At 47.5% G+C, this 12,866-nt stretch overlaps 1 protein-coding gene across 1 annotated transcript in view; it reads right to left on the bottom strand.

The window, feature by feature from the left end:
* Cdc16 (cell division cycle protein 16) overlaps positions 1 to 9,278 on the bottom strand; it is a 45,295-nt gene extending 36,017 nt beyond the window's left edge. The window contains exons 1-8 of the mRNA XM_077707011.1: positions 9,120 to 9,278; positions 8,865 to 8,919; positions 8,692 to 8,789; positions 8,577 to 8,615; positions 8,310 to 8,414; positions 7,941 to 8,100; positions 4,216 to 4,310; positions 3,812 to 3,945 (exon numbers count right to left, since the gene is read on the bottom strand). Of these exons, the coding sequence (XP_077563137.1) occupies positions 3,812 to 3,945; positions 4,216 to 4,310; positions 7,941 to 8,100; positions 8,310 to 8,414; positions 8,577 to 8,615; positions 8,692 to 8,789; positions 8,865 to 8,919; positions 9,120 to 9,239 (806 nt within the window). The 5' untranslated portion in view covers positions 9,240 to 9,278. The remainder of the gene's footprint in view (positions 1 to 3,811; positions 3,946 to 4,215; positions 4,311 to 7,940; positions 8,101 to 8,309; positions 8,415 to 8,576; positions 8,616 to 8,691; positions 8,790 to 8,864; positions 8,920 to 9,119) is intronic.
* Between the last annotated feature and the right edge of the window lie 3,588 nt (positions 9,279 to 12,866).

Here is a 12,866-nt window from a genome sequence, read left to right as displayed (position 1 = left end):
TATGATTTACTTCAGCGCCGCGCCGGCTATCGTTTGCGCATCCACTAACGAGGGGGCGCACTGGGTATCGCCCACCTGGCGCCCGGGCGCCTCTTGCTTCTTGCGCCTGCCACAGACCAAGGTCGCCTGCGAAACTGATGAGGCTCTTTTCTCCTTTTTTTTGTATTTTATGAGCGGGGCGCCGTCTATCACTCCTGCATCCGGCCGCGCGCAAGCAGCGGTTGGTTTCGGTATCGTCCTCCGGGCGCTTCCCACTTTTTGCGCCCGCAAAACTGATGCCTATCTGATTTTAATTCACTCAAAAGGTGCCGGCTTGTTACTCTCTCGTTTTTATTTAGAACTTTTCTTGTGTTACTCATGAATAAACCACATAAGTGTAACAACATAAACGGTTTTTTTTACACTTTATGGTCACCCTAAAAAAATTATAATTTTTTCTCGAAATATATGCATCCGAAGAATTTAAATCAGCAATAAAAAAAATCGACCCGGGGGCGAAAAAATTCGACCCTCAAAGGGTTAAACTTTGCTGCTCAGCTGTAGGCATCCCCGAACTTAAACCACAAAGTAACAACAGGCTAATGAACACTGACTCCTGTTTAAACAGCATGTAACAAATTTTACAGCGGAATCTTTACTGGTAACCTCCTGCGGGCACACTTTCATTATGGCTTGCTGCCAACACTTTCCTTGCACACAACGTGTGTTTCACAGGGGGTGGGGGACCGTGTATGCCTGTTTCTAACTATATTTGCTTGACAAACGTCTACCCAGAGCTAGACAGATATGTTAATGTTGACAGAGGTTAAATTAAACCGAGAAAAAAACTATAATGAAAAGAAGGCCACCTCTCTGAAACTGTGTAGGAGACGCACAGCAACAGCGTTGGTGCCGCCTGTTCACAGCTTCAGCAGACCAGACGGGTTGCTTCAAGTTTCTTTGGAACCGCACCGCAAATGCTTAAGGTTGTTTTGTGTATCATTTGGAGCATGTCTGAGCAACATTTGCCGTCCCACAGTGAAAATGTTTGGTGTAACTGCCACTCTTTGTCCCTTGCTTATCTCTAGGGTAGCCAGCCACACATCCCTACATTTTCCTGGGCACCACAATTGCATGTACAGCACCACATAGGGACGTGCCGGGGCATTTAGGTTTGTTGGATCACCTGAACTGGAATGCCAGGTCCACTTTTAAGTATTCACTAAGGAGTCCCACTGACAGCATATTCTGAAGGCACAGTCATGCTGTCCAAGTACATACAGCAGAGAATGGTTGAATCCCAAAACGCCACCAGTACAGCTATTGCCACAGCAGCAGTAGGTACACCTGCCTTGATCAATCAGAAGGGCACAGTATGTGACATGCACGAGACAAGCACATCCAGTGTGTCACAGTGCAGGCTATCCTGACAGGATTTGTTCAGATTGGTCGTCAGATTTGTTTGGATTTGCTGTCGAGCTTAGCCATTCTACTTCCGCATCCCATATGCCGTTTGCTAAGTGTCGTGCTATGGCCCCTTTCCCCACTTTCACAGAGGACAATAGCTCCTTTGCACGTCTTACTAAACTTCTGCTTTTTTGCTTGAGGTGTCGCCGACACAGATATGCAAGCCATACACCGCGATGCCAAACCCTGGTGCTAGAAAACGCTCTGTTCTTGTTAAAGGCACACTAGAGGCATTTTTTTTTACCTTAACTGGCTGCACTGGTGCAAGCAATGCAGCATTAGTTAATTTTTTTACTAAGCGATAAACCCAGAAGCACTCTGCACCGGTCTGCAAGGCACTGCACTAATCTTCACCGGTTCAGGTAAAAAGAAAAATGCCCCTACTAAAGGCTCAAATAACTTTTTGTTCCGACTGAAAGATTGTGCAATTTGTAGCTCTCTCACCGCCTATCACAAGCAGCGTTACAAGCTGCGGTTCTGCTGCGCTATTATGTAGTGGCTCTTACAACTGCCCGATAGCTTTTAAAGTCTTAAAGGAGTTACAAATTACACCCCCACATTTTCCCGCCAGACATTGAGGGTTCACGTGAACTAAAGTCACTTCAGCCCCCTAAGCAAGCTAAAACATAATGTGTCGTGGGGTTATTGCTCGGTGAAAAGTGCAACGTGTCACTAGGGTCCATCAAGGATTCTGAACTGTCGTATTTTTTTTTTTTTACAATGTCGTCCATTCACTGCACTGACTGCCAATTTTGTCTGCTTCTCCAAGTTTGTTGTAGGGCTCGTGCGACATCATATGATGGTGCAGTACACAGGAAATTTGAAATATACACCCCTTCAAACACAACAACTTCTCAGTGACACAGCATCATTTCTCATCAAATGAAACTGCAGTGCAATATAAGCTGCCCAATCTGTTGAACAGAGCCCAGCTGTATGTAGTCTTCGTGATCCCTTTAGGCAACACAAAATGAATACAACATAGCAGCTCTATTCATGGAAGTGGACTGCCGAGAACAAAGTACACCTTTCTCAAGAAAATTAGTAAAAGGACTGTAAAAAAAATTCCCCGCATTTCCCCGAGGGGAAGAATGTGAAAGTGCGAATGCACGAGTTGAATTTGCGCGGTTCGGTAATGTTCGCGAAAGAGAGATCACACACACACACACAACTACAAAGAAAGAAAGATGCATTTATTCACAGACACCTATTTGTGTTGTCGTTGTACTTGATTGCTAGAGCGGATCTCAGCTTTGAAATTTCGTATCAGTACTCCTTTAAGCGGGTGCATTAGCCCTTCTCACGCCCGATTCCTGGCCAATCCCCCACGTGGGTATGTGCCATGTCAGCAGGAACAACAACAAGAATGAGCCATGGGGACGCGGCCAGGCAGCGCGCGCCCATCTCCCCCCGTTGCTAGGGAAGACGAGGAGCGCGCGCACCCGCAGCTGTTGCTATGCGGACTACGGCGGCGGACGATTCAGGCTCGCTTAAGAAGTGCATTCGCACTTAAAACGGGACTCTACAGGACTTCTTTACGATGAATGTCCCTCACCCAAAAAAATTGGCCGCGTATCTGCTCCTTTCGTTGCAAATGCCGTCAAAAGACGACAGTCTTTATCGGCTTTTGCGAAGTAAATGCCTCCCTTCGCTTTCCCGCTCACCTCTCATGTTGTTCCTCTTGCGTCGCGCTCCTCCCAAGGTAAAGACACCAAAGGTTTGCTTAAATCATTTTAAATTTCCCGCGTTCCTCTGCTCCAAACTGGGTGTCTCGATGCGAACGCTACCGTACGGCGAAGACGCGCGTTAATCGAGGCACCCTACTTCAACGTTTATAGAACCGCGTTTCCCTACTCCACGTGCGTTGCAAGGAGAACGTGGAACCTATCTAGTGGAACCTTGCGTAACTGTTGCCGGTTGATTTCTTAAAATGGCGCCAGAAGCTATAGTGGCGCGGGCGACAGCAGGCGACGGCGGAGTGGATTCTTTTTCTGCAGTTGATGAAGTATTTAATTTCGCAAAAGTCAAGCATGTTTGATTTTTTTATAAAGGAACACTGCAAATATCACTTCTGTATTGATTTGTTGTCTCATATTTGCGTAATGTCTTGTTCTTCTTCAACAATTTTGACAAGTATAAACATTACACCGGACATAGACGGGTAGATTTAGCTATGACTATATAAGGCTATTGTGCCGGCATTGTTTTGCTTTGGCCGGGTGGCTGAACCGAGTCACAGACAGACAGACGGACAGACATACAGACATACAGACAGACCAAAATTTCTGGGTTTAAGTAGCCCAAGAAAGACTATCGTCTTAAAAAAAAAAAAAAGAAAAACACACACAAAAGTGAAAACACTTACGATGTAGTGATGTCATAGCAGCGTTTGTAGTCACAGTTGTAGTAGCACTTTTCAGCCAAGGCTGTGGCAACGTCAAGATTCTCACTCAACTCGGAGAGGCCATTAGGAAGTTCTGATGGGTCTGGCTTGTCATACTGAATCCAAAGCAGAAGAAGAGAATCGAAAGTCAACTTAATGAGACACAGACGCGGCTCAAGTCGAACATGACCAGTAAAAACACAAGCTAACTAACTCTCCAAACATGCCTCCTCACATGATACTGAAATGTTGAACAGAACAAGAGTTCGAATTTCAGCCTACAGACACAAAGGCGGCTTCATTTGCAAGCATCAAAGGTAAAAACAAGCTGCAGACATATTTCCTCAGATGATACCCCAATGTCAAAAAAAAAACAACTAACGTACCTTTTTAACTTTCGTACTGTAGAGCAACCTGACGAACTCACTATCTTCGCAAGATGAACCTATGGCCATGGTTAGCAGGTTGAGAACACTCTCCTCTGAAAAAAAGAACAGAAGCCATGCAGCGCTTTATTAGTTCTACAGGCTGAATGACTTGTTCAGTCTCAGACTAGTCAAACTCAAACTAGACTGAGAGTCTACAGCCATGGGGACATTAGGCTAAAGTAGGTCCAAGCTCTAAACCAGCACCAGTTGAAGTGAACCTGAATTGAAGTATGGAAATGCTTTGCCCAGCGGGCAAGCTTGACTAGGCTGTGTTGGCTTTGCCAAGATACTGTCACGAAGCCAGAGACGACGCAGTTGTCTTCAAGGAAAAGTTCATTGGAGCGAACTTGTGCTCCCCTAACAACTCAAAGAATACACAGGCGGCGAAGCAGCAGTCAACGAACCGACAAATGCAAACGAGCGTCAGGCGAGTCGAATACCGAGGCGCCTCCTCTGCAGACTTTTATCTTTCGGCGCGAGTGTTTCTCAGACCGTCAATTTACATTCAGAACATTGTAGATCAAATAAGATTATTCTAGGCTAGTGACGTTAGGGCGAAACGCTCTCCTTATCGGAATGAGATAACCCGTGCGGCATAAAAATAAAGAATGGAACACGAACTCTGCTTGGGACACATAACACAGCCGGGCGCGGCCGGGCAGTAAAAACAATGCATAAACAAACAAACCCAATGCATGGTTCGCGACAATACGATCAGACTGATGTCTTCCGATTTACTATGGGGCTTAACGCACTGAAGCTACAGAGGTTACGATGCACGCCGTAGAGGAGGGCTCCGGATTAATTTCGACCTTTAGGGGATCTTTAACGTGTGCCGAAACCTCAACACACCGGTGTTTTTGCTTTTTGCCTCCAATAGAAAAGCGGCCAAAAATTGAACCCGTGTTCTTTGGCTCAGCAGCTTAACGCCTTAGCCACTGAGCCACCGTAGTGGGTAGCGGAGAACTTCAGAATGAATAAAGTCATCACCCAAGAAATTTTTCCCCACACTGTTTCGTTTTCGCACGGTGTGGGAATGAACTGTTTAAGGTACACTCGCAAGATGGTACAGCCAATGGTGCTGAACCAACCCATTTTATTTGCTTATGCAGAAAAAAAAAAATTGCCCATTAAATGCCTCCCCATGACATGCTTTGTAAGCCGTCGCACCATGTTGGCTATGTGAAAATATGATGAGACCTTAATAAAGACAAATTAACAAATGCAAGCCCTTCACCACTCCGTTCAAGATGTGGTTTTTCCCATTCTCAGCTATAGCGGCCCTTAAAAAGGAGGTGAGAAAAATTCAATGCTCTGTGTTAATGCTTCACAATCCCAAAGATGTAAAAGGCAACAAAGTGTGACTGTGAATGCCTAGCTGTTTTTATGTGACACATTAATTAAAATGCTCTTCAAACTGGTCAGGAGTACGACTATTTGTCTCATCACGTGGCAGCAAATTCGAGTCTTCAAAGATAAAAAAAAAAAGAACACTTGGAGGTGTTCGTACAGGCCATTAAAGCCATAAATTCGCATGGATTGTAACCTCCGAGTTTATGGGAAGACTGCTTTAGACATACTGCTGGGGGTTACATCTTGTAACTTGTCCTTCAGCAGGTAAATGAACTTCATCAGGCTGATTCTCGTCACAATGATATTTGGTAGACTGAGTTAGTTAACCTTTTACTTCAAGAAGGTTAACCTGGCCACCCTGCATTGAATCTTTTCAATTATCAGTCGGACATTTCTCGAAAGGGTCCAACACAACATTTACAACACTGTTATGCGGCCTCTCGACACGAACCACACAAGATGTGAATGATATATTTACAAGGCGGCCATCAAAAAGCCCACACAGGCTACACCCACCCGCACCGTCTTAGTCGGCGGGTGGGCCTACAGCATCAGGCTACACTTTCTCTTTGTTGTCTTCTCACGGCATTTCCCCTCACTGAAAGTGACCGAACCCGACCTAGACCACAGTGAATGGACGGGTGCGGTGAGGATGAAATGAGCATAAATAATGAAGTCTTTGCCGCCGCTTATTGCGATGATGGGCCTGGTGAATACTAGCCCCCGAGACAGTGACACCCGCAAGGCCATTAAGATGAACCGATGTGCACACCTTTTATCCTGACAAACACCAATCCAGACAATAAAAGAGTTCGTACTTTTGTTCGAAATTCTCTGTCACCTCAGATTTACTAGTCATCCACCTTCTTCACAGAGTGGAACGGCTTGCTATTTTTGTAATGGTCATTCTATTGTGTGCGTCTGCTTATTAAAACCAGAAGAAAGCAGCACACAGACGCTCGCTCAGTGACGCGTGTACAATTTTGGTTATGTGCCGGCCTGATCCCCAGATAAAGAAAGCCAGTACACAGACAAACTCATGAAACCTTCAGAGCAGAGAGTTTCAAACAATAATAACTGGAGGGGAAACTGGCGCTAGTGTCAACGCTAACTCCGAGATGGTGCTTACGCTTTGATGGGAATCTCCGGAACTGGATTGGGTAGGATCAAAAAGGGCTTAAGGCTGCGCAAATTGTGTTTTTTGTCAACGAAACTCTTATTGCACAGTTTGCTGTTTACAAGTTACATGGCAAACAAGAAAGTAAGTAACCAAAAACAGGTTTTGTGTGAAATAAAACGGCGTGTTTAAATAGAAAGCAAACGCGGAGTCGAGGGGGTTTGCGGAGTACGTTTGTAATTGCCACCAACTACAACAGGAAGCAAGTCCCGATTTCTCCAAAAGCTGTTCGTAAAAGTTTTGACACTTGTTTTTAACATTAGGAAAAGTTTCCTGCTCCCAAAAAGGGAACCTGATTCCTTTCAGGAGAAGTTAATCTAGCCTTAATTAGTGACATTCATCAAGGAGCGTTCCTATCAGTCGCCGGGACTGCTGGTCTATGCTGTAGGAACTGGGATTCAAACGAGAGGTGTGGCTGTTCCAAGTAATTCGCAACCGTCATCACCTTCGAAAATACATTGCTCCGCGGAATGAGCAGCGCCACAACTCCTCATTCGCAGACAACTTCACCACACACAGCGCCGTCGTTTGTGTTTTCGTGCTCAATGTGCCAGCAATGAATTGATAACCCACCCAAAATGTAACTCTGGCCATAAAACATTCCACTCAGGGCAGCGTCAGTGCGCGTGCAGCATGCAGTTCAAGGAGAAACATACTTTTGAACACTTCTTCCAACACCCCACGTAGGCAAATGCGTTCGTGTAAGTCAAAAATGGCAACGAAACTGCCTGCACGATTCAATCCATAGCAACTTCCACAAGCCATCGAGGGCCAATCCAAATCCAGAACTACCTATCACGCCCATTGTGGCGGATGGTCGCAGCACCAGATTCCTCTCCAGTTGCTGTTGTAGGAAACTATGCTTCAGAGGACTCTCTCTGCTGCCAAATCCATGTGAAGTTTTGAGCACCTGCACTCAGCCACCACGTGGCTGAGCACATCAGTGCCACTAAATATAGCTGCATTTGATCAGGTCCCCATGAAAACTTGTTCGTATAATGTAACAACTTGCATGCAAATGTCTCCATTTCAAACTGCACTCAGGTGGAAAGTTACAGCCAATTCCTACCAACATGAATCCGTCGATGAAGCGCTAGGCCGTGACAGGGCCCACTTGACTACCCAAGCAACAGGTGCAAAGCAACCAACCCACCTTCTTCCTGCGACAGCATTTGGTGCTTCACAAGGGCTTCAAATGCTTCGTAGCAGTGGATATCCAGACCCAACGCCTTTTTGTAGCACTCTGCAGCAAGCAGCCGGTTGTCGATGGCTTCGTATGCTTTTCCTTTAAGTAGCTGCAATGATGCTTCCAGCTAGAAATAATGGGCGCAAACATATACATAGCTGCATCCCTACAATTAAGCAAAAGTTTGCGTAGACACTGCACTGTTTTCAACAGGCGAGGAAAGAAAAATAATGCGGCTCGCTATCGGGTTTTCCAGCACAACTTGGCTGGGCACACTCAAAGGTACTACACAATTCAAAGCCATAGCTGGCAGTCAAGTCAATGCATGCAACTTACGCGGTGCTGCTCAAACGCGTCCCCTGCTCCGCCGTCCGCAAGGCTCGCATCTGGCACGGGTGCTTCGGCGATCTCAATAGCTTCTTTGTATTCTTTGGCTGCAAGCTGATAAAAATTTGTTCACATTACGCCTGACGGCTTCTGAACTTTTGCGTTCGTCTGCTAATGAACGTACGATACTACACAAGAAAGAGGGGAGTGGCTGCGGGATCTGTTTCCATTGCGTTTGGTGGACAGCATAAATGGTATAAACGACAACAAACACACCTTGCTGGACGCTGCCAAAATCTTGAAAGTCAAGCTGGTCTGTAAAGGCAAACATAAAATGCTTAAGTTCACTATGTGCGCACGAAGGTGAATTCAAGAACGCGAAAGAACATACCTTGTGCAGGTTTCTACTCTCTATGCAATGCGCTGCCCTGTGATATTGCTTCGTGAGGTATAAACAGTGGGCCATAGTGTAAATGTCCTCCGAGTTCTCTGCGTGAAGAACCGACAAGAAAATTGAAACACCCGGAGCACGGCTGGCGCTAGCGGAACCGCCACAGGTCCCACCTTTGGAGAGCGACGCGAGCTTTTCGGCCCAGAACAAGGCTGTAGTGTACTGGTGCTGCGTAAAGAAGGTGTGTATTAAGCTTCAGCATGACTGCCTCTGCACATCAGCTGCGAATAGTGGCCTCACAAGCTTCCTCTAGCCAAGAAAAGACTATGCACTTTAAAATTTGGTGCGGGAAGTGGCAGTCGCACACGCGTAAACACATGCACGAGGGCGTTTACGGCTCCACGTTTACAGCGTGAAACTTCACTTACCTTCTCTATGTACCATTGGACCATCTTTCTGTAGTTTTCAAACCCCATTTCACTATTATATGAACGACCGAACGGACTGTCAGTGCTGACATCGTATTTCAAATGACCCTCGTCAGCCATATTTAAAAGGAACGCGAACTGGCTGCCAGTGGCGCCCCATGAACGTAACATCAGTAATAGCTATATGACAATACAACCTCATCTTCAAAGCACACAAAAGCAATACTCTTCATTTGTAGCATTTTTATTTGTTTTGCGACTACAACAGCTATTAATAACTTAAAACTTCCCAACATTACAACTCGTAGTTCTCGTTTCTTAACCCTGCTCGTTTCTAGCCTACGTGCCCCTATAATGCCCCTATATCACATCCCGTGTGATCATTAATTTCCATTTTTTCACACGCAGCGTGCTAATAATTTTTGTCTGAGCTTGAATTTTGAACGTTAGCGCAACCGCGCAACCACGGGCGGCGCTGCGAAGCGCGCCTCCGTTGACGTTACCACGACATCGCCCTCGCATATGTCGTCTGCTTCACTCGGGCTCGCTCTGCCTGCTGTTTCTTAGCTCTCGGTTGACGTCTGATGCTTGTGGCACCAGATTTTCCGTGTGCGTAACTTTGTTATCACACTAAAGCACTTAAAATCGCATACACTAGCTCAAGACGTTATTTAAAGTTATAGGTGGTATTCGTTGAAAAGTTTAGCGGTCAATTTCTTCGCTTGGCAACACTGGAAACGGCCACAGACATGGCCGATGCGCCACTATAGTGCCTAGAATATACTATATTCTAGGCACTATAGCGCCACGGACATGGACAAGTACCGTCATCCCGCGGAGCCCGACGTAACGAGCGACGGCGCACTCACACGGCTGCATGGAGGAGAAGAGGGGTGCCTGATCTGGGGGCCGTGCGCGCAACGTCGCCTAGCAGTAGCAACCTCCATGCTAGCAACATACGCTTGGCCACAGATATGTCGGCGCACTCGCATGGTTGCCTGCATGCATTCCACGCCATTGAATACCGGCCATAGTTTTTGATACCGCTGCGGAAGAAACATTGCGGCGTCGCCCATTCCTTGAGAAGCCAGTCTTGTGCGGAGCGCGAAGAGTCGGAGTAAGCGTCAGCTTCTGTGTTCAGCAATTTTTAGAACAAAGGGAACAGCCAGCTGGTAATAACCGACAACAGCAAAAATGCAAGACCAAAACAAATACCAGGCCTTCTAGGCTGTCGGCTTTGTCAGAAGACATTACGATTCCCAAAGGTAAAACAGTTTTTTCAACCTCGCCGAACGATCGAAAGTGTTGTATCACGTGACTTTACGTTGTCATGGCATAAAAGTATGCCGACATGCACTATGGGCTGTAAAAACTGTAGGTTGAGTTCCAAGTAACCCGGTGCGTGCTGGTTTTATACCAGGCTTATAACCAGTATGGAGGTTTATTCAGCAAAACGAGCCACGTCTACGGATAAGATACCGTAACACAATGTTTGCTCAGACCTGGAGGGAAATTTGGTGCATTTCCCGCAGTCATATATCTTACCAATATTCAGATATGTTTGTGACGTACGTCCCCGGAAGTGTTGACACTGCAGCAACTGCAGCGTTTAGGAGACAAACACGCTGCTGGCCCATGCAGGAGCCTATGCAGCCCATGGCCCCCCTCTTCCTTCGCGCCCTTCCCACCCTCGGTTACTCTCCCTCCGGTTCCACGTGGTTACTTTAATTCTAAATTCTCCTCTTTACTCGCTTTCCACGACCGTGATGCTGAACAAAACGAGTGGAAATTTGCAGAGACCGCCTATGACAATAGACACGCACTGTTGATTGTATACGTACGTACTGTTACGATTGAGCCCGCCGCTGGGCTTCGTTTCAATACTCCTCGGCTGTGCGGCGAAGCCTCCACTACGTGCGCCTTTCAGAAAGCCCCACCGCCTCGGTGACTAATGTTTTCACGTCTCGACAAGCCCGGGTCAGACGCTTCGCTTTCGGCGCGTTTCAAACTTCGACGGTTACCGGCGAAGCACGTCTGAATGCGCTTCAAGGACACAGAGGCCCCGCGATCGCAGCGGAGTCCTCCTCTCCCCCCTCTCTCGGGCTCAGCGTGCGCCGCTGCTACCCACTGCTCACCAACTTTGGAAAGAGTGTGGTGTGTGTCTGTGACGTTCATGGCGTGTGCACAATCTAGAGGGAACGCTTTTGACCGTTGACGCTTTTGGGTATAAATACGACCCCTGAAAGCGCTACTATAACCCATTCCTGTTTGAGCAGTGAATCAATGCTGTCACTCTGCTCGAGTCCTGTACTGTATACCCTCGCCCGTTGGGACATTGTTCTTTGGCTTCGGCTCACCTCTCGCTATGAAGTAAATAGTTACGTTAGCCTTCGGCTTCTGGACTTCTTCACGGCTGCAACAGCGGCTGGCCGCTCGCTTCATACCACGCTACCACACGTATGTCGAAGGCGACGAAGCTCGGCTCGGGTCGGCTTTCCCGGTCGCAACAGTACTTATAAGCTATCCTGACACTGACGCAACGAATCAAGGAAAACTGCCTGCCGCGCTGACAATAAACGAAACGTACGGTCATGCAACGCCTCGTTTGAAACTATTTTGCGAGCAGACGATAACTGAAGCGCACGCTCCGGCTGCAACGGATAAACGAGCGGTAGAGCCTGCGGAAGCCATGTCCGGCGAACCACCTATAGAAGTAAGGCGAGGTTAAGGAAACGCGTGTCCTAGAGCACTGCACGGGCCCGGGCCGGCCCGAAAGCCCGGGCCCGACCCGGCCCGCGGGCCGGGCCGGGCCGCCCGAAGTCGAATATTGGCGGGCCGGGGCCGGGCCCGGGCTGAGTGCTGCTGGCCCGGGCCGGGCTCGGGCTCGATGCCATGGGCCCGGGCCGGGCTCGGGCTTGAACTCATAGGCCCGGCCGTTAATAGTTCCGGCGTGAAGTGTAGAAAAGAGCATAAAAATGAATATTCTGTGTTTACTTTTACGCGCTTCTTGATGTTAGTTGTACACATTGTTTTAAAAACATGTTTTGCTAGGTCTGATAGTCACTATACTGTAATTTTAACCACATTTCATGTACGGCATCAAGATTTTATATTTGGGTGTATAACATATCAAAGATACGGTTACAAGGAATGCCCTAGCGGGGAAGGAATTAAGACACCCTGGAGCTGTGCACGTATGTCTATGTACGTGTGTTTTAGATGTCGAATCAATCTAAATGCGGCTGCCATGGCTGGAAAACAAAGTCGCGTGCCAGAGAAGCGCCACCGCTTAACTACCACTGCAGGGAAAATATTTCAACGCACGCACGTACTCGTGGACTGAAATGGGAGCAAGAAATCTCAGCAATACCAACTTGTGAGCGAGACAACCACGTGAAGTTGCCAAGAGTCTGGTCATCAAAGGTGATGGTGCCTCTCGTGTAAGAATACGAGCTGTAGAAAAAGAGGTAGAGGAATAAAGAGAAGAAGAAGAAACTGCTCGGAACGGGGGCCTCCTGCCTCTCTTCGCCCGCCCCTTTCTTAACATTTGGTGCCGAAAACCCCGTGCGGCAACGATTGACTTCAACGAAAGACCTCAAGGGCCCGTCTTTCATCTGCTCCGCCCCTTCGCGCTGCGAGTGGGGGAGGAATCGTTTAACGAAGTGGTCCTGGAACGTCACGGCTGGGGGGACGATTAGGTACAGCCTACCGCGTAATGTACCGCGTAACTACAACTACAACTACAAC

Source organism: Haemaphysalis longicornis, unplaced genomic scaffold (assembly GCF_048455015.1).
Source record: "Haemaphysalis longicornis isolate Haplotype H1 unplaced genomic scaffold, Haemaphysalis longicornis Haplotype H1 scaffold_4, whole genome shotgun sequence".
In the NCBI taxonomy this organism is placed as follows: Eukaryota; Metazoa; Arthropoda; class Arachnida; order Ixodida; family Ixodidae; genus Haemaphysalis; species Haemaphysalis longicornis.
The sequence above is the reverse complement of the archived record's forward strand: the minus strand, read 5'-3'. Positions and strand labels throughout refer to the sequence as shown.